The sequence below is a fragment of the Chiloscyllium punctatum genome, chromosome 18 (assembly GCF_047496795.1).
Source record: "Chiloscyllium punctatum isolate Juve2018m chromosome 18, sChiPun1.3, whole genome shotgun sequence".
NCBI classification, from domain to species: domain Eukaryota; kingdom Metazoa; phylum Chordata; class Chondrichthyes; order Orectolobiformes; family Hemiscylliidae; genus Chiloscyllium; species Chiloscyllium punctatum.
In genome coordinates, this window is record NC_092756.1 from 77648376 (window position 1) to 77670846 (window position 22471).

A 22471-nucleotide genomic window follows, 5' to 3' on the forward strand; every position below is an offset into this window, starting at 1 on the left:
CAGAGACCTGGCAACAGAGTGACCAATGATTTAAGGGATGAAGGAGAATGGAAAATTAAAGACCAGTCAATTTGACATCAGTTGTGAGGAAAATATTAAGGTTTATTGTAAATTATGTGATAACTGGACAGTTAGGAAAGAATGGTAAAATTGGGTGAAGTCAGCATGGATTTGTGGTAGAAAAAGTGTTCATGACAATCTTAGAACATAGAACAGCACAGCATAGAACAGGCCCTTTGGCCCATGGTGTTGTGTCAAGCATTCTTAATCTACGATCAACCTAACCTACGCACCCTTCAATTTAACTTTCTGAATGAGCCTACTGTGGGGAACCTTATCAAATGCCTTATTGAAATCCATATACATCACATCCACTGCTCGACCTTTGTCAACTTGTCTCGTTCACATCCTCAAAGAACTCAATAAGGCTTGTGAGGCATGACCTGCCCCTCACAAAGCCATGCTGCCCATCTTTAATCAACTTATGTTTTCCCAAATGCTCATAAATCCTTTCTCTCAGAATCCTTTTAAGTTCCTTGCTTACCACAGACATAAGACTGACTGGTTTGTAATTCCCAGGGACTTCCCGATTCGCTTTCTTGAACAGAGGAATAACATTCGCCTCCCTCCAATCAGCCGGTACTACTCCTGTAGAGAGTGAGGATGCATAGATCATTGTCAGAGGTGCAGCAATCTCATTTCTCGCTTCCTTGGATGTATCTGGTCCAGCCCTGGGGACTTATCTATCTTGACGCTTCCCAGAATCTCCAGCAGATCCACTTTCTTAATATCAATCTGTTCAAGCCTATAAACCTGTTTCACGGTGTTCTCACTATCAACAAGGTCCCTCTCTCTAGTGAATACTGAAGCAAAAAACTTATTTAGGGCCTCCCCTACCTCTTCAGACTCCAGGCACAAGATCCCTCCGCTATCCCTGATCGGCCCTATCCTCTCTGATCATTTGCTTATTCCTCACGTAAGTGTAGAACGCCTTTCGGTTTTCCCTAATCCTCCTATCAAGGCTTTTTCGTGCCCCCTTCTAACCCCCTCAGTCCATTTTTGAGCTCTTTCCTAGCTACCCTGTAATCCACTAAAACTGTGCCAGATCCTTGCTTCCTCAACCTTAAGTAAGCTTCATTCTTCCTCTTGATGAGAAACTCCTCTTGTCTTGTCATCTAAGGCTCCTTCACCTTACCATACCTTGCCTGTCTCAGTGGAACAAAGTTATCCCACAATTGCTCCTTAAACAGCATCCACGTTTCTGATGTGCATTTCCTATAGAACAGTTGTTTCCAATTTTTACTCCACAGCTCCTGTATAATAGTAGCATAATTTCTCCTCTCCCAATTAAATACCTTCCCATACTATCTATTCCATGGCTATGATAAAGATAAGGCAATTGTGGCCACTGTCACCAAAATGTTCTCCCACCGAGAGATCTGACACCTGGCCTGGCTTGTTGCCTAACACCAAATCCAATATGACCTCCCCCCTAATCTGCCTATCTAAGTATTGACTCAAGAATCCTTCCTGGACACACCTGATAAGATCAGCTCCATCCAGGCCATCTGCATTGAGGAGGTTCCAGTCAATGTTGGGGAAGTTGAAGTCACCCATAACAACTCTGTTTCATCTGCACCTTTCCAAGATCTGCTATCTAATCTGTTCTTCCATCTCTCTGCTCCTATGGGGGGGGGGGGGGGGGGAGGTCTATAGAAAACGCCCAATAAAGTGACTGCTCCTTTCTTGTTGCTGACTTCCACCCATACCTCATTTTCTGCAGTTGTGATGCACTCTGTAATTAACAATGTTACTCCCCCTCCTCTCCCTGTTCTTTTTAAAAGTCCTAACCCCTGGAGCATCCAGCAACCATTCCTGCCCCTGTGAAATCCATGTCTCCATTATGGCCACAACATCATGGTTCCAAGTACTGATCCATGCTCTAAATTCATCACTCTTATTCCTGACACTCCTTGCATTGAAACAGACACACTTTAACCCATCCCTTTGCCCTATCAAGTATGCATCCTTCCTGATAGACTCTCTGCATTCTGTTTCTGCCCTTTCAACAACTACCCTCTCCTCTAATCTGTAGCTCTGGTTTCCATCCCCCTGCCAAACTAGTTTAAACCCTGCCAAAGTGCTCTAGTAAAACGTCTGCCCAGGACATTGATGCCCCTCCAGTTTAAGTGCAACCTGTCCTTCATGTACAGGTCCCACCTTTCCCAAAAGATACCTCAATGATCTACGTACCTGAAGCCCTCCCTCCTGCAGTAACCCTGTAGCCACGTGTTTAGCTGCATTCGCTCCCTGTTGCTTGTCTCACTAGCACATGGTACCGGTAGTAATCCTGAGAATACTACATTGCTCGTCCTGCTTTTTAGCTTCCAACCTAATTCCCTGAAATCCCTGTTTAGGTTCCTATCCCTTTTCCTGACTATGTCACTGGTGCCAATGTGCACCACGACTTCTAGCTGCTCACTATCCTCTTCAGAATCTTGAAGGCTCGATCAGAGACATCCTGGAGCCTGGTACCTGGGAGGCAACATACCTTCAGGGAATCTCATTCGTGACCACAGAATCTCCTGTCTGATGCCCTAACTATTGAGTCTCTCACCACTAGAGATCCCCCCTTCCTTTCTGAGCCATAGAGCCAGGCTCAGTGCCAGAGACCAGGCCACTGTGGCTTTCCCCTGGTAGGTTCTCCCCGCTTCCCAACAGCATCCAAAACAGTATTCTTATTATTGAAAGAATGGTCACAGGGGATCTCTGCACTGTCTGCCTGTTCCCTGACGTAACCCATCTACCTTTTTCCTGTACCTAAGGTGAGACTACCTCCCTGTAACTCCTCTCTATTACTCCCTCTGCCTGATCCAAAGTTCATCCAGTTCCACAAAGCTTGTTGCAGCTTTTTGTGGCTGTTACTTGTTATATTGATAAAGTAACACCAGGGGTACAATTGGATTTTCAAAAGGTTTTTTATAAATAAAATTGGAGTAAATGTAATGGACGTACATGGAATAGTGTAGGTGGGATTGGCTTCAGATTAGTATGACAGGACGGCGCAACATCGAGGGCCGAAGGGCCTGTACTGCGCTGTAATGTTCTATGTTCTAAAAAGTGCATGGGATTGGAAAGGGTAATATACCGCTGTGTGTTGAGAATTGACTAACAGACAGAAAGCAGAGAGTGAGAATAAATGGATCATTCTCAGGATGGCAGTACCACTGGCACATTACCATAGGATTAGAGGCCACATTTCTTCATAATCTGTATAAATGACTTGGATATGTTTTGAAGTTTGCTGAAGATATTGAACTGGGCAGGCTAGGATGTAAATTTGAAAAGGATATAAGAAAACTTTAAGAAGACTTGGACAGGTCAAGTGAATGGGCTAGAACACAGCAGATAGAATATAATCCAAACAAGTGTGAAATTGTTCACTTTGATAGAAAAACTGAAAGGTAGAATAGATTAGTGAGAGATTGAGAAGAATGGGTGGCCAAATGGACCGGGGTGTCCGAATTCATAAGTCACATGCAGGTACAGTAAGCAGTTCAGAAGGCAGTTGGTATATTGGCCTTTATTGCAAGGGGTTTAGAGTATAACAATAAAGATGTCTTCCTACAATTGTGTTGAGCCTTGGTGAGACCTCATTTGGAGAGTTGTGTAAAATGTTGGACTCTTATCTAAGGTCGGCTATACTTGTGATAGAGGGGGACATGAGGAGGTTCTCCAGATTAATCCCTGAAATACAGGGGGTATTTTAAGTGAAGGGTTTGAGGATTTTGGTGAACCACATTTATACTGTATGGTTTTGGTCTCCATATTTAAGAAGCAATAAGCCTTTGTTGGAAGACTACAGTGCAGGTTCATTAACTTAGTCTCCGGAGTGGAAGGGTTGTCCTTTGATAAGAAGCTGAGCAAATTGGGTCCATATTCTCTGGAGTTTTGAAGAAGGAAAGGCAATTTCTTTAAAATGTACAGGATTCTGAAGGGACTTGAGGGGATAGAGAGATTAATTCCACTAGTTGGGGAATCTAAAACATGGAGCACAGTTTCAGGAAAAAGGGTCATTTCACCCGAAGGAATGTTAATCTTTGGAATTTTCAACTCTGGGGGGTTATGAAGTCTACATTGTTGAATATATTTAGGGCAGGGATAGACAGGCGTTTGGTCAGGGAGTCAAGAAATATAGAGCCAGCGGAAAAGTGGAGTTGAAGCTCAAGATCAGCCATGATCATAAGGAACAATGGAACAGACTTGACAGACCATATGGTCTACTCCTCCTCCGACCTCTTGCTTTCATATCTTAGCATTCTATGACATTATGGAGGTAAAAACAATGACTGCAGATGCTGGAAACCAGATTCTGGATTAGTGGTGCTGGAAGAGCACAGCAGTTCAGGCAGCATCCAAGGAGCTTCGAAATCGACGTTTCGGGCAAAAGCCCTTCATCAGGAATAAAGGCAGTGAGCCTGAAGAGTGGAGAGATAAGCTAGAGGAGGGTGGGGGTGGGGAGAAAGTAGCATAGAGTACAATAGGTGAGTGGGGGAGGGGATGAAGGTGATAGGTTAGGGAGGAGAGGGTGGAGTGGATAGGTGGAAAAGGAGATAGGCAGGTCGGACAAGTCATGGGGACAGTGCTGAGCTGGAAGTTTAGAACTAGGGTGAGGTGGGGGAAGGGGAAACGAGGAAACTGTTGAAGTCCACATTGATGCCCTGGGGTTGAAGTGTTCTGAGGCGGAAGTGGAGGTGTTCTTCCTCCAGGCATCTGGTGGTGAGGGACCGGGTGTGAAGGTGGCCCAGAACCTCCATGTCCTCGGCAGAGTGGGAGGGGGAGTTGAAATGTTGGGCCACGGGGCGGTGTGGTTGATTGGTGCGGGTGTCCCGGAGATGTTCCCTAAAGCGCTCTGCTAGGAGGTGCCCAGTCTCCCCAATGTAGAGGAGACCGCATCGGGAGCAACGGATACAATAAATGATATTAGTGGATGTGCAAGTAAAACTTTGGATGTGGAAGGCTCCTTTGTGGCCTTGGATAGACGTGAGGGAGGAGGTGTGGGAGCAGGTTTTACAGTTCCTGCAGTGGCAAGGGAAAGTGCCAGGATTGGAGAGTGGGTTGTAGGGGGGCGTGGACCTGACCAGGTAGTCACGGAGGGAACGGTCTATGCGGAAGGCGGAAAGGGGTGGGGAGGGAAATATATCCCTGGTGGTGGGGTCTTTTTGGAGGTGGCGGAAATGTCGGCGGATGATTTGGTTTATGTGAAGGTTGGTAGGGTGGAAGGTGAGCACCAGGGGCGTTCTGTCCCTGTTACAGTTGGAGGGGTGGGGTCTGAGGGCGGAGGTGCGGGATGTGGACGAGGTGCATTGGAGGGCATCTTTAACCACGTGGGAAGGGAAATTGCGGTCTCTAAAGAAGGAGGCCATCTGGTGTATGACATTATGGAGTCATGCAGGATGTTACAAATTTGAAGAAATACAGGCAACCCCCGTATCTGGGGAATCATTTCCTGCGGTTTCAGTTACCCGCGGTTTACCATGGACTAGGATGCTGCCGGGAAGGTAAATTTCCCATTTAAATTAATAGGTTCACTCCTATCCGTGGTTTTGGGCTTCTACGGTAGGTTTAGGAACGGATCTCCTGCGGGTACAGGGTGACTGCTGTAGATTAAGAAAGTGAGCCGACCAGGGTCAATTATGTTTGGCAAGGGGATGTTGAGGTAGTCCATTTCAAATCCAAGAAGGATAGATTTATTTGGGTTCTCATCTGCACAGTGTTTTACAGGTGAATGCATTGTCACACTAGCTCATAGAGTCACAGTCATAGATTTGTACAACATGGAAACAGTCTTTTTGGTTCAACTTGTCCATGCCAACTAGATATCTAAAATTAATCTAGTCCCATTTGCCAGCATTTAGCGCATATCCCTTTAAACCCTTCCTGCTCATGTACCAATCCAGATGCCTTTTAAACGTTGTAATTTTACCAACTTTTATGTTGGGCTTCACCTCAAAAGAACTGGAAATCAAAATGCAGAAAGTGATGCTTAAGTTGAGTCTTTCTCAAAATCCATCTGTAAAATTGCATTCAGTTCTGGGCACAATGCCCTAAGAAGGGAATATTAATTCTGAATATTCATTGCAGTTACAATGGAATAGTACAGGGGCTATACAGGTTTCCTTGTGAGAAAGGTTGCATATTCTGTGCATGAAGAAGATTGGGATGGCATTTGAACGAGGTATTTACAATGTCGAGTTATTTGAGTAGGTGTGGCAAAATGATTTTGTCTGTGTGGAAATCAAGACCCAAGGGAGAAAGGCTGCTTCCCCTGCCTAAGGTGGGCAGAACAGGTGGAATGAAGGACAAATAATCAGACAGCTGGACAGAAAAAAATCTTTAACAATCAAGTTCTGGGAGGATGGTCAATATTTTTTTTTCAAGTGGCCAGTCACAACTCCAGGGTGTTGGTGGACACCGCGTGCTCCTTCTCCAAGGACACCCGGGCCAAATTCCCTGTTTATTTTTTTTTTTCAAGGACACCCGTTCCTCCTTTTTTTTTTCTTTTTTTTTCTTTACCCCCACACTACCGCCTAACTGCGGTAGAGCTTATTTTTTCCCCAGCACCCATGGTGTGTGTGTGCAGGTGTGAGACACAGTGAAAGACACAAAGTGCACGAATCTTTATTCAATTTCCACCACCAGGAAGACAGGAAAGACACCCGAGTGGCCAGTGACAAGCACTGCCCTTCAAACCACAGGGCAATGCTGTGGGGGAGGATGGTCAATAGCCGACCTTCCCAATCTACCATTGGTTAAGGTCCTTAAGTGCACCTTTAATGTAATTAGGGGGAATGGACAGTGGGGTAGGGGAATGATTGCTGAAAAGTTTCCCTCCACTCTCCCTCCCTTCATAACTCTGACCCAGCAATCTCCCAAGATTAAATACTTACAGCCTCACTCAGCTCTTCATGGTTGCATAGCTTAGGCTTACAGCTACTAGCTTCAGACAGGATTCCTGGTTGGCCAAGGAGTGTGCTGGTCAGTACCTGAGTGATGCATGTGATCCAGCAGCCCTCCCTACTGGTGGTGTTGTTAGCTGCTGCCCCCACACTTAATGCAGACAGATAAGTCTGTCACATAGCTCCAACACATAAACTCAGAACTAGGTCATTCAGGAAGAAACTTAGGAAACACATTTTCACACAAAAGGGAATGGGAATGGAAATAGAAACTCTCCAAGTGGAAACAGGCCATTCAGCCCATCAAATCCACACCACCCCTCACAATACTTTGAGTGAAGAAATCTCTCCTCCTCGAAATCCTAAATGATCTGCCCCTTACCCTGAAACCCACTTATTCCAGATTCCTCAACTGGGGAAATGATGTCTCAATATCTACTCTGATCAGGCTCTTTAGAATCTTAATGAGATCATCTCTCATTCTTCTAAACCTCAAAGAATAGAGTCCAGTTTACTTATCTCATCATCAGATGACAATGTCTTCAATCCATGGATCAATCCAGTGACCTTTGCTGTGATGCCTCCTAAGTAAAATATATTCTTCATTAAATATGGAGATCAAAATTCCACACAGGATTCCAAATGTAGTGTCCTCAAAACACTGTATAGTTATGATTAGAATAGCTAAGGCAGTTAAATATCATTGAGGGAAAAAATAGCCATGAACTCACTGAATGGCATAGAGTCATAGAGGTATACAGCATGGAAACAGACCTTTCGGTCCAACTCGTCCATGCCGACCAGATATCCCAACCCAATCTAGTCCCACCTGCCAGCACCCGGCCCATATCCCTCCAAACCCTTCCTATTCATATACCCATCCAAATGCCTCTTAAATATTGCAATTGTACCAGCCTCCACCACTTCCTCTGGCAGCTCATTCCATACACGTACCACCCTCTGCATGAAAATGTTTCCCCTTAGGTCTCTTTTATATCTTCCCCTCTCACCCTAAACCTATGCCCTCTAGTTCTGGACTCCCCCACCCCAGGGAAAAGACTTTGCCTATTCACCCTATCCATGCCCCTCGTAATTTTGTAAGCCTCTATAAGGTCACCCCTCAGCCTCCGACGTTCCAGGGAAAACAGCCCCAACCTGTTCAGCCTCTCCCTATAGCTCAAATTCTCCAACCCTGGCAACATCCTTGTAAATCTTTTCTGAACCCTTTCAAGTTTCACAACATCCTTCTGATAGGAAGGAGACCAGAATTGCATGCAATATTCCAACAGTGGCCTAACCAATGTCCTGTACAGCTGCAACATGACCTCCCAATTCCTGTACTCAATACTCTGACCAATAAAGGAAGGTATACCAAATGCTGCCTTCACTGTCCTATCTACCTGCGACTCCACTTTCAAGGAGCTATGAACCTGCACTCCAAGGTCTCTTTGTTCAGCAATACTCGCTAGGACCTTACCATTAAGTGTATAAGTCCTGATAAGATTTGCTTTCCCAAAATGCAGCACCTCGCATTTATCTGAATTAAACTCCATCTGCCACTTATCGGGCTTGTGGGGGCAGAATGGCCTCCTTCTGTTTCTGTGCAGCAGTAATTAATTTGTCTTTTATTTTTGAAGCTGGAAGATGGAGCCAAGGATACATAATCACCTGACAAGTCAGTTTACAAGGAAATGGGCCATGGACACAGTTCCGTTTCAGGTAAGACCACAGGTCAACCTGCATAGCAGCTACCTAAAGAAAAAGGCTGTGTCCTGTCGATAGCATATGACTTTCCTTTCATTCAGCAGGCCTCTGAGCTGTCCAGTGCCGTGATAACCAGGGGACACTCGTTGCGAGGGGAACGAATGCTGGGGTCAAGCACCTCTGCTCTCCAAGGGGAAGGCAGGAATTGGGACATGAATTCTGACGGTCCAGTGTGGAGCCAGTTGAACAACAGAATGCACTTTCGGGGACGGTCAGATTCAGTGGAGACTCGAGGAAAGACTGTGGCATCAATGGGTGAGTCATGGAGTCACACAGCATAGAAACGGGCCCTTTGGCCCATCATGTCGATGCTGTCCAATTAACATCCCATTTACCTGCACTTGGTTTCATAGCCTACTATGCCCTGGCATTTTTAGTACATATCTTAAATGTTGAGAGAGTACTGACCTCCACCACCCTCCCAGGAAGCACTTTCCAGATACCTACCACCCTCTGGGTGAAAAAAAATGATCAGGTCTTCTCTAAGCGATTTGCTCCTCATCTTAAACTTATGCCCTCTTGTTGTAAACGCAGCTGCTATAGGGAGGAAATTCTCACAATCTATTCTGTAAATGCCTCTCATAAATTACATCAATCAGATTTCACCCATAGCCTCATTTGCTCCAAGGAAAACCCAGCTTATTCAGTCTCTCCTCGTAACTAAGATTTTTCATCCCAGGCAATATCCCGAATCTCCTCTGCACCCTGTCCAATGCAGTCAAACCCTCCTGATAGTGTGGCAAGCAGAACTGCACACAGTATTCCATCTGTGGCCTAACCAATGTTTTATGAAGTTGTAACAAGATTTCCTTGATTCTGTATTCTATGCCCTGGCTAATGAAGGCAAGCATCCTGTATGGCTTCTTAATCATCCTGTCTACCTTTCTCTCTCTGATGTACTTCGAGACCACATTGTTCCCTGAATGTCTACTCTTGATCAAACCCACTCATTAGTCTTTCTGTCCAGCCATTTGATCCAACAGATTTTGTTGTTCATCCTCCTGTCCTCTTTCATCAGAGTATAATTCTCACATGCAAATGTTGCAGCATTTCACACATGTGACTGTGCTGTCCTCTTGCAATGGACCTATTCTGAAATCTCCACTTGATATTCTGCAATACATTTGTCCTGATGTCTGCAACTTTCTCCTTCCGTATTTCAGTCTTGGTTCTTCAGTTAATTTATTCATTTCATGAAGTTTGTCTCATCCAACCCAGTTACAGGAAATTCTCCTGAATCCGACAGGAGTATGATTGTGGTTGTGAGCAAGTGTCATTGTGCTGGGACTAGCAAAACAAAAGTGCTCATTAACCAATAACGAAAAGGAAGCAAATGCCCCAAGATCCTAGAAGAGCAATCAAACAAAAATTGACATCAAACTGAGGAAGAAATCAGTGAAATCCACAGATTGGATAGGAAATACATGAGGATAGGGAAACATGGGTATAGGGAAACACAGGGAATGAGAAACACAGTGTGGATAAGGAAACAGAATGGATAGTGAACTAAAGGAATATAGGGAAACCTAGAGAGGATAGGAAAATGCAGGGCGGCTAGGGTGACACAGGGGCTATGGAAATGTGGGGAATAGGGAAACATGAGGGATAGGGAAACCTGGGGTCTAGGGAAATAGAGGATTAGAGGGGGCATAGGGGAACATGGGGAGAGGGAAATAAGGAAGATCATGGGACTTAGGAGAACACGGATAGGGAAGCAAGGGGGAATAGGGAAAGAGCTCATTCTATCCCTTTTGAATCTGGGAAACCATTTGAAAGGGAACATGCACCTCCAGCACATAGAGGAGCCTCCACTTTTCAGCAGCTGGGCAATGGAGACTTGGTCATAATACTGGGATCAATCCCATCTCCTGATTCCCACCTCTGACATGAATATACAGTGTTGGTCTCTGTTAGTAAGGCGTGGGATCACATGCGCTTTTCTTAAGGGTATTCACCATGTTTCTTGTCAAAGATTTCTGTGCAAACAATCCAGTGTCTTTTTTTGCCTGATCACCGCCTCCATAAAATTGATTCATTTAGTTGTCCCCTGTTCTCTTTGGAATTTGTACTATAATGTGTCATATCCAATTTCTGTGTGTTAACTTTTACCTGGTGTATGTTTGTCAGTTTTACCTGCCTGAAATCTGTGACTGTACTCAATGTTAATGATATTTCTGAGTTTCATGCCATCTGCATACTTTGAAATTATGTTCACTGTACCCAAGTCCAAATCATTAATATAAGGTTAGTGACTCCAATACTGATCCTGGGGACTACCTCCCTTCTGAAGCATAAACATTCACCTCTGCTATTTGCTTTTTTACCTCAACCAGTTCTGTATGTAGATTGCTACGTCTCTTTATTCCCATAGGCTTCAATTTTGTTGACAAATAATGCACTTTGTCAAACACATTTGCAAATCCTATATACATAACATCCATCTTGCTACACTCATCATCTCTCAGTGTTGCTTCACCAAAGAATTCAGTCAGGTTTGTCAAACGCAGTTTATTTTTACAAAATCATAACATCTTAAAAAAAGAGGAGCAGGAGTAGGCCATGCCTGCCTTTGAGTCCGCACCGCCTTTCATTCAAGTCAAGGCTGATGTGATTGCAGTTGAAAAGTCTGGTGTTTGAAAAGCACAGCCGGTCAGGCAGCATCCGAGGAGTAGGAGAGTAGACATTAAGCATGAGCTCTTCATCAAGGTCTTCATCCTAATGAAGAGTTCATGTTCGAAACAATGACTCTCCTGCTCCTCGGATGCTGCCTGACCAGCTGTGCTTTTCCAAAACCACACTATTCGACTTTGATCTCCAGCATCTGCAGTCCTCACTTCCTCTCTGATGTGGTTGTAGCCTTGACTCCACAATGCTGTGCCACCTTCCATTTATGAACCCATACTTTTCCAAGTGCTTATTAGCATCATCCTACATCGATACTTTAACAGTTTCCACCACCCACGGCAAGCAAACCGCCCAGGTTCGTCCCTCCCTTTTTTGAATGCCAAGTGCAATCTTCCATTTCTTTGGCATCATCCTAAAATCCACTCTATCATCTTTTTCTTGACCCTCTTTAAACTTGCTGCATTAGCCACAATGGTTCTGTATTGTATTTTGAACTTTACTATTTTCAAAAGCATCCTTCTCGTATTGATTTAATTTCATTGGAATGAATTTCACAGTCCCTCCACCCCTCTGCTCTCAGGCGGACTCGTTGTCAAGTTGGGATGGTAACATATTGTGGATGGCCTCCCAGGCACCACCTCCCTGTCCTGGCCTGACTGTAATTTCATGTGGGGTAGATGAGGGATACTGCATCCCACCCACCCTTGCCCCAGTTTGGGCCCTTAAGTTGGTAATGATTGGCCATTTATTGATAGCTTCCTGCCCTGATGGCAGAGGGTTCCGAGGTGAGAAGATAGATCGGTAGGTGAGCCTGTTTGTTAGACCTCAAGAGGATGGAGTTGGGTTAAGCTCGGTTTGCCTCATTTAAGTCCCCCTCTCCTTCCCTAAAGGTCTGCTCCCATTAAATACTGCTACCTTTCCCACAATGCATCTGCATTAAGATCCCCACCTCTCTCTTCTCCCCCCACCCCCCACAGCCCTCCAAGACCTTACCACCCCAGTCTGCAATGAGATCCTTCACCTGACCAATCCCCAACACTCTTTGGGTACTGTTCGTAGTCCCAGTCCTCGCCACAATTGTTACTGGTGCTCCTGGGATTAGCTCGCTATTGTGATGCTGCTTGAAATATCACATAGCTGGGAGGCCACTGTGATTAAGCAGGTTGTACTTCTGACCAATTCTTCAGTGGGAGGGGAGGGAGCAGCAGGGATGAGAACCTCCGCATCCAGAAAAAACCTTGCCGTATATTTTTTTGACACGCCAGGAGCCCTAGCTTTGGGTGTTAAGTTCCTTCTTGCTCTCTGAGCAATGTGTCTACCCTGCACCTGATTCCTATTGACTGGGTCACTCCTATGTCCAGTTCTGTGTCCCAGGAATCTGATTTCCTCCCTTCTGCCTCATTTATCCAGTCACAAATTGACCGTTTTATTTTACTGATGCTGCACTCACCAGATCATGGCAGGGGAGAGATCCAGGAAGCTTTTCTAAGGAGATCCTTTCTAATCTTTAATGACCTCTCTAACTCCTGAAACTATATCTGTGGGATCTGTTTTTGTTCCTAGGTCATTGGTTCTGGTAGCTCAGGACATGGCCCCAGTTGTTGAGCAATTGAAACTGGACAGAGGCAAAGGGCAGGATTTGAGAACTGCCAAGATCTCTGAGAGTTGTAGGGCTAGAGAATATTACAGAGTTAGGGAAAGGAGAGGAATTAGACCCAGGGTAGGGGGTACATCAAGGCCCAATAGCTAAACCTCCGGGCTCAATGGGGCTTGCTGTGCTTGGGTTGGGGTTGGGATTGGGGTTAGGGACCCAGGCAAGGAGTAGCCCGGAGTTTTAGTCCCATCTCCGGTGAGGCCACAGAAGGCAATGAAACGAGTTTGTTGTAGATCTCAGAACTGCGTGTCTTATTGTCATTGGCAGGCGGGGAGTTGGTAAGCGGAGAGCGAGTGAGCAGCCGGAATTCACGTATGGAAAGTGGATACTTTTCCTTGGAACGAACGAAACAGGACACAGTCCCCAGTCCGCGGCGGACAGTAGAGACCAAGGCTGTGAGCCAAAGCAACTCAGCTGCACTTGGCAACACAGCTGGAGGGGGAGGGGTGCTCAGCCTTGGCTGCTTGACATCATCGCAAAGCTCCTTTGAGTCAGAGACAAGCTGGGGAACAGGCAGTGTGGCCAGCTCAGATGGCAGGCTCCTCCGGCAGGACTACACAGTGTTGGCTGATATCCCAATGCCCAAGCGAATCATCAGTCGAGAGAAGTTGGAGCAGGATTGTAAGCAGCTAGGGCAGAGGATTCGAACACGGAGCCCGGGACGAGAGGAGGTTGAACGCTTGTTTGGACAAGAACGTAGGTTAGTACAATTGTTTTAACAACTCTCTCGGCTGCATGTGTGTAGAACAGAGAATAACTGCCCTCATGATTAAACCATCTCGGAAAGAGCAGACGAGGGATGTAGGCCTGTTAGAGGGGTTTACAGTTACAAAAATGTTCGATATGGTCAAAATAAAGAAGGTGTGGAGGTTGAAATTAGCAGACAATAAATGAAAGCTAGTCACTAAGCGATCCAGTAGGAAATTCAGAAGACATCTTTATCCAGGGAGTGACAGGACTCCCTATTACCCCATGGAGTAGAGGAGAATATCATAAAAATATTCAGGATTAATACAGCAGCAAGGGATAGAGATTATGTTGATAGGGTTACATGAAAGTATTGGCGGCAATGTACAAAAGATCTACAGAACTGGTGGGGAATATTTTGAGAATGAAACTAGCATAATAGATAAGGATGAACAGATTGATGTGGTATATTTAGATTTTCATAAAGCCCTTGCTATGATCCCACACAAGAGGTAGTAAACAAAATTAGAGCATATAGGATTGGGAGGAATGCACTGGATTGAGAAGTGATGAATGGGCAGAAAAGCAGAGTAAGAATAAACATGTCATTTTCAGGTTGGCAGGTTATGACTAATGGGATACCGCAGGGTCACTATGAGCCAAAGCTTTTCATTAACTGTGTCAATGATTTGGACGTGGTGTTTAAACATAATATTTCCAAATTTGCAAATTACACAAAACTAGGCAGAAGCGAGAGTTGTGAGGACGATATAAAGATTCTTCAAGAGGATTTGGAGAGGCTAAGTGAGTAGGTAAGAATTTGGCAGATGAAATATAATGTGGAAAAACGTTCAATTATCCACTCTGGTCGGGGAAAAAAAGAGTATTCCTTAAATGGTGAGAAGCTGGGAAATTCTGATCTTTGAAAGAACTTGAGTATCTTGTTCATGAGTCAATGAATGTTAACGTGCAGGTTCAGCAAGCAGTTAAGAAGGTAAATGGTGTGTTGGGTTTCAGTAAAGATATTTTCTTGCAATTATATAGACCTTTGGAAAGACCACATTTGGAGTATTGCATACAGTTTTGGTATCTTAACTTAGAATGGATGTACCATATATACTCGTGTATAGGTTGACCTCGTGTATAAGTCAACCTCTTATTTTTGGCTAGAAAAGTCATGTATTTTCCATATATCTCATGTATAAGTTGATCCTAGTTCTTCAAAGTTACGGATCAACATTTATGAGTCAGTGTGCCTACCCATTGCGCTCCAAACAGGCTTTCCAGTCTGCTGGCTGTAATGCTCCATTCCGGATCTTCCAGTCTGCAAGCCATCACAATCCATTCCAGGTTTTCAGAATTACTGTAATCCACGTCATCAGTTTCCGCACTAGTACTTAAAATCTTATTACTACTTGAAGATGAAATGCAAATGACAATCAGGACTTGAGTACAAACTTCTTTCTTCACCATGTGTCCAATACTCAACCACAGTAGTTACTACCTACAAAGTATGGATGTATTATAATTGTTTTAGCACTTTGTACAAGCTGGGGCCTTCTTTTAGCATTTTGTACAAGCTGGGGCCATTTTACTTTGTTTAACTTTGCTAATATCCAAGATATCATTGTTTAACATTTTATATAGAGATCTGGCTCTTCATCTATTTTCTGACTTATGCCAAGCATGAATTTCATCCCTTGAAAACAACACCCTAATTTCAGCTAAATAAAATGGTCGTCAAAACTCGACCTATACACGAGTATATACGGTACTTGCCATAGACCAAGTGAGATGCTTAACCAAGCTAATTGCTGGGATGGAGGGATTGTCCTATAAGGAACTTCAGATGGACAGGATCTATATTCTCTGAAGTTGAGAAGAATGGGAAGTGATCTCATTGAAACATGCAAACTTGTTTTAGCTCTGGCTTTAGGAGGGGGGATCTAAAACCAGAGACACAATCTCAAATTAAGGGGCAGGCCATTCAGATCCCAAATGATGAGGAATTTATTCACTCAGAAGATTTGGAATTCCCAGCCCCAGCGACTGTGGAGTCCTAGTCTTTGAGTATGTTCAGGGCAGAGATTGATAGTTTTCTTCACATTAAAATTATCTAGAGATATGAGGGTACTGCAGGAACATGGTGTCAAAATAGAAGATCTGCCATGATCTCAATGATTGGGGCAGACTCAATGGGCTGATGGCCTCCTCCTTCTCATTTTAATTTTAGAATCCTAGAAGTTTTGTTACGGCACAGAGATAGACTGCCAAACTAAATGAGCCTCCCTATCCCTGTATTCATAACACAATACATTCAAAATATTCAGTGACCCTCAAAATTGCCCCAGTAGTTCCTAACCAGACTTTTTTGAATCATCAATACCAGATTTTGTGAATAACTGATACCAGACACCAGGTTTATAGCTTAAACAAAAGAATTAACAATTAATTAATGAATATACAGAGGAACCTCAATTATCCAAAGGGCTCGGGCAGGGAGTATTTCATTTGGTTAATCGAATTTCGGATAATTGAATACCAGATAACATTGTTTAGCTGAGCATTGGGACCTTGCAATCTTTCTGGAAAATCCAATATTCGGATAATTGAAAGCCGGATAATCAAGGTTCCTTTGTAGTAGCTTTAACGGAGCAAAATTAACAAAATAATCTAATTAATGTCTGTAATTGAAATCTGATCTTTTGTGATTCTGGCCCCTACTCAAGACAAAGATAGACAAACAAACAGACAGAGGCAAGGGATGAATCCAAAGAAAAATGGCATATAACTGGCCAGTTCACATAAGCAATCTCCATGATTAGATTAGATTACTATTTAGATTAGATTACTTACAGTGTAGAAACAGGCCCTTCGGCCCAACAAGTCCACACCAACCTGCCGAAGCACAACCCATCCAGACCCATTCCCCTACACCTAAAACTACAGTCAATTTAGCGTGGCCAATTCACCTGACCTGCGCATTTTTCGACTGTGGGAGGAAACCGGAGCACCCAGAGGAAACCCACGCAGACATGGGGAGAATGTGCAAACTCCACACAGTCAGTCGCCTGAGTTAGGAATTGAACTCGGGTCTCTGGCGCTGTGAGGCAGCAGTGCTAACCACTGTGCCACCATGCCGCTACCATGATCTGTAATATTGTGGGATTGTAACTTGGTTTCTGAAGACACCAGTCAATGCAAACAGCTCCCAGTGGACTCTGAGAAATATTCACTTAATTCTTAAAACTGAAATTCTTTTCTCCAAACTTTCGATAATTTGATAATGGGAGGTAAACCAGGGAGCAATCAAACTTCCGTTTTGTAGCTTTGACAGCCACAATCCTCTGCTGTGAGTACACAGTTAATAACTTTGGTTGTTCTTTCTGTTTTTTCCAACACATTTTTTGTTAGACTGATTGACACCATAACTCCCTCTGAGACCACAACAAATATTCAAACATCTGCCATTGTTTGAGCATAATGCCTCTCAGGAATTGAAATGTCCACAAAAAATCTTGAACAAATACCAACCACTAGCTGACTCCCAGGCCTGACCTATTTAGCAAAGAGTTTCTTTGTTCTCTTTTTTTTAAAAAAAATGAATTGCTGACCAAAGGTCATCTTCAGCTTTCAGCTCACAGTTCACAGCTGTAAATCAAAAATGATAAAAATAAAGCAAAATCATACAGTACAAAAGAAGCCTTTAGCCTATTGAGTCTGTACCATCAGAGCTAATTTAGATCCACACTTGTCCCACTTTGCGATATGAGAACCATAGCCTTGAGTGTTAAGACATTTCAAGTGCTCATCCTAGCACTTTGTAAAGGTTGTGAGGTTACCCCTCTCAATTACATTCCCAGGCATTGCATTCCAGATCTCTGGGTGGAAATACTTTTCCTCAAATCTCCTCTGAACATCGCTTTCCACCTTAAAGGTGCACCCTTGTTATTGACCCATCAAGTAAGGGAAACAGCTGTTTTCTGTCCATCCTGTCCTCATAATACTTTACATTTCTATCAGGTCCCTCCTCAACCATGTCTTCTTAACTACTATATTAACCTGCCCTGCCACCTTCAGCAATTCCAGCATCCCAAGATCCTTGTGTTCCTCTGAGATTCCTTATGTCTTGTCATTCATTGAGTCCTCCCTTGTCTTGTTATTCCTTCCAAAGTGCATCAGCTCACACTTCAGCTAGAAGTGCCGAGTGGATGATGTATCTCTGTCTACTCCAGTGGTCCCCAGTATCAGAGCTGCCAGTCTTTAGCCAAGTCGATTCACTCTATGTGATATTAAGAAACAGCTGAAGACAGTGGATACTACAAAGGCTATGGGTCCTAACCACATTTCAGTAACAAAATTGAAGACTTGTGTTCCAGAACCCACTCTAGAGGAACCTCAATTATCTGAACGAGATGGGAGGGTAATATTTCATTTGGATAATTGATTGTTCGGATAATCAATTTAAATACCTTTCCTCTGGGGCTTGGGTATTTTAAAGTTTGGTCCCCATTCAAGAGACGAGGCAGCAGCAGACCGCGCGCGAGCCCCTGCACCACCGTCTAACACCGCCCGCTGCTCGCCCCCCTGACCCGTCCTATACTGCCCTTGCCCCATCCAACACCGCCCTTGCCCCCCGCCCCTCACCCCATCCCACACCGCCCCGCCCCTCGCTCCATCTCACACCGCCCCCCACCCCTTGCCCCATCCAACACTGCCTCCGCCCCTTGCCCCATCCAACACTGCCTCCGCCCCTCGCCCCATCTAACACCGCCTCTGCCCCTCGCCCCATCCAACACCGCCCCCCTCGCCCCATCTAATACCACCCCTCGCCCCATCCAACGCCCCCCTCGCCCCATCTAACACCACCCCCCACCCCTCGCCCCATCCAACGCCCCCCTCGCCCCATCTAACACCACCCCTCGCCCCATCCAACACCACCCTCGCCCCGCCCCTCACCCCATCCCACACCACCTCGCCCCATCCCACACCGCCCCCACCCCTCGCCCCATCCCACACCACCCGCTGCTCACCCCTTCGCCCCCATCCAACACCGCCCCCAGCCCCTCACCCCCATCCAACACCGCCCGCTGCTCACCCCCCACCCTGTCCAACACCGTCCCCCATCCCATCCAAATCCGCCCTCCACCCCTTGCCCAATCCAACACCACCTGCTGCTCACTCCCCCGCCCTATCCAACACCACCCCCGCCCTGTCCAACACCGCTCCCGCCCCATCTAACACCACCTCCCACCCTTTGCCCCCATCTAACACTGCCCGCTGCTCACCCCCCACCCCATCCAACATCGCCCCTGCCTCTCATCCCATCCAACACTGGCCCCCACCCCTTGCCTCCATCCAATACCGCCCGCTGCTCACCCCCCCGCCCAGTCCAACACCGCCCCCTGCCCCTCTCCCAACCAACACCGCCTGCTGCTCACCCCCCACCCCTCGTCCCCATCCAATACCGCCCGCCACTCGTCCCCTCACCCTGTCCAACACCGCCCCTCGTCCAACACTACCCACCACCCGCCCCTCATCCCCATCGAACACCCCCCACCCAGCCCCCCGTCCAATACCGCCCCTCACCCGCCCGATCCCCCATTTAACACTGCCCCCTACCCCATCCAATACCCCCGCCACCGTTCAAAACCCCCTACATTCGCCCCCAACCCCGTCCAATACCGCTCCCCACCCTATTGAACACGCCCCCCCCGCCTCCCCCAAACCCGTCCAACACTGCCCACCCCCATCCACCCCCGCCCAACAATAAGTCTGCTGCTGCAGTCTTTGTGGGGTAAGTCTCCAAATAGTGTATACATACACACAGACACACAACCTTTTACTGCAACGTTTTGACCTACTGCAACCTTTGCCCTATACAGGACAATGTTGGAGAGATTTTCTGGGGAAGGGGGTGGTTTAGGATACAACCCTCTGTAGAACTCCAGGGAAAGTGTGGGGAGAGAACGAGGGAGGACAGTCATTTGGAGACAGTGCCTGTTTAATCATTGTAAACAAAAGACGTGCTCAGTGTTGGAAACACTCTTTGATGTAATGTTTATTTCGGTCCTCAAGATCTCCTTCGGACAATCCGATATTCAGATAATTGATGTTCGGATAATCGAGGTTCCACTGTACTCCCCTAGTCAAGGTATTCCAGTAACAGTACAATACTGACATCTATCCAATAATGTAGGGAATTGTCCATGTATGTCCTGTATGCAAAAAGCAGGATAAACCCTGACAGTTAGCATCCCATCAGTCTACTTTTGATCATCATTAAGTAGTGGAAGGTGCCATCAACAGTGTTGTCCAGCTCCATCCACTCAGCATTACCTTGCTTACCTCACCTAATGAAGGAGCAGCACTCCAAAAGCTTGTGATTTCAAATGTATTGGACTATAACCTGGTACCATGTGACTTCTGACCTTGTCCACCCCAGTCCAACACCAGCACTTCCACATCCTGCTTACTGACGCCCAGTTTGTGTTCCACCTGGGCCACTCAGCTCCTGACCTCATTACAGTCTGAGTTCAAACATGATCGAAGAGCTGAATTCCAGAGATGAGATGAGAGTGACAGCGTTTGACATCAAGGCTGCATTCGACTGAGTGTAGCATCAAGGAGCCCTAACAAAACTGGAAACAATGGGTATCGGGGCAAACTTGGAGTCATACCAAGCACATAGGAAGACATTGTGGTTGTTGGAGGTCCGTCATTTGAACTCCAAGACATCTCTGCAAGAGATCCTCAGGTTAGTGTCCTAGGTCCAACCTTGATCAGTTGCTTAATCAATGACCTTCCCTTCAACTTAGGATCAGAAGTGGGGGTCTTTGCCAATGATTGCTCAATGTTTAGCACCATTTGCAACTCCTTGTATACTGAAGCAGCCATTGTTCAAATGCATCAAGATATGGACATATCCAGGCTTGGGCTGTTAAGTGTAAAGTAACATTCACACCTCTCTAATACCGGACAATGACTATCTCGAGTAAGAGACAATCTAACTACTGCCCATTCATGTTCAAAGGCGTAACCATCACTGAATTCCCCAACTATCAACATCATGGGGGTTTACCATTGACCAGAAACTTACTGAACTTGCCACATAAACATAAGTAGCTACAAGAGCAGGTCAAAGGCCAGGAAAACTGCACTGAGTAACACACCTGCTGACTCCCCAAAGTCTGTCCACTGTCCAGAGTCTCCAAGACATAAGTCAGGATTGTGATGGAATACCCCCCCACTTGCGTGGATGGATGCAGCTCTAACAATACTCAACAAGCTTAATACTTTCCAGGCAAAGCTGCCCACTTGATTGGCACCAAACCTACAAACACCCACTTCTTCTACCACCAATACTCAGTAGCAGCAGTGTATACTATCTGCAAGATGCACTGCAAAAATTCACCTACACCCACAACCCCTTCCATCTGGAAGGAAGGGCAGCAGATACATGGGAACATCACTATCTGCAAATTTCTCGTATACATTGTGGGTCAACGTTTAGCTGTGGACTGCAGTGCTACAGAAATAGAATGATGTAGAATCCCTACAGTGTGGAAACAGGCCCTTCAGCCCAACAAGTCCAGATCGACCCTCCGAAGAGCCATTTCGCTACATTTATCCCAGACTAATACAACTAACCTACACACCCCTGAACACTATGGGCAATTTTAGTATGGCCAATTCACCTAACCTGCACAGCTTTGGACTGTGGGAGGAAACCTGAGCAACCAGAGGATACCCACGCAGACATGGGGAAAATGTGTAAACTCAACACAGATAGACACCCGAGGCGGGAATCGAACCTGGGTCCCTGGCACTATGAGGCAGCAGTGCAAACCACTGAACTACCATGCCATGGTTCAAGAAGTAAGTTCATCACCACCTTCTTAAGGGTAAATAGAGATGGGCAATAAATGCTGGCCAGCCAGTGATGCCCAAATCCCATATGTGAATAAAAAAAATTCTATCTGCCACTGATCTATCCATCTAACCAATCAGTTTATATCATCCAATAACTAAGAGCTTCTATCTCATTGTCAACCACCTGGCCAATTTTCATGTCATTTGCAAACTTCTTATCATCCCTCCCATATTCTCATTGTTTATACATATCATGAACCATTAGCGACTCAGTACTGATCCCTGTGGTACATCACTGGCCAGCAGCCTCCAGTCACACAAACAGCCTTTTACCATTGACCTCTGTCTCCTGCCAGTAACCAATTTTGGATCTAACTTGTCATATTACCCTAGATCCTCTTTTATCTTCTTTATCAGTCTCTCATGTGGGGCATTGTCAAAGGCCTTGCTAAAAATTATATGAACTAAACATCACTCTGCACATTTATTAGAAAAGAGAAAAATGTGACGAGATTTGATTGAACAAAAAACAAAGAAAATTACAGCACAGAACAGGCCCTTCGGCCCTCTAAGCTGCGCTGATCCAGATCCTCTATCTAAACCTGTCGCCTATTTTCTAAGGATCTGTAAACCTCTGCTCCCTGCCCATTCATGTATCTGTCTAGATACATCTTAAATGATGCTATAGTGCCTGCCTCTACACCTCCATTGGCAACACATTCCAAGCATCCACCATCCTCTGCGTAAAGAACGTAGTCATGTACAACATGAAAACAGACACTTCCTAGGACCATACCATTAAGTGTATAAGTCCTGCTAAGATTTGCTTTCCCAAAATGCAGCACCTCGCATTTATCTGAATTAAACTCCAGCTGCCACTTCTCAGCCCATTGGCCCATCTGGTCCCGAT

The 22471-nt window shown here is 45.5% G+C and overlaps 1 protein-coding gene across 6 annotated transcripts in view; it reads left to right on the top strand.

The window, feature by feature from the left end:
• The window catches only part of triobpb (TRIO and F-actin binding protein b), a 373748-nt gene that overhangs the window by 36616 nt on the left and 314661 nt on the right, over positions 1-22471 (top strand). For 4 of the 6 annotated variants that reach the window (XM_072588503.1, XM_072588506.1, XM_072588507.1 and 1 more), the window contains 3 exons: positions 8597-8678; positions 8765-8978; positions 13270-13702. In XM_072588503.1, coding sequence (XP_072444604.1) covers positions 8597-8678; positions 8765-8978; positions 13270-13702 — 729 coding nt within the window. The remainder of the gene's footprint in view (positions 1-8596; positions 8679-8764; positions 8979-13269; positions 13703-22471) is intronic. The other 2 variants (XM_072588505.1, XM_072588509.1) reach the window with 1 other exon arrangement.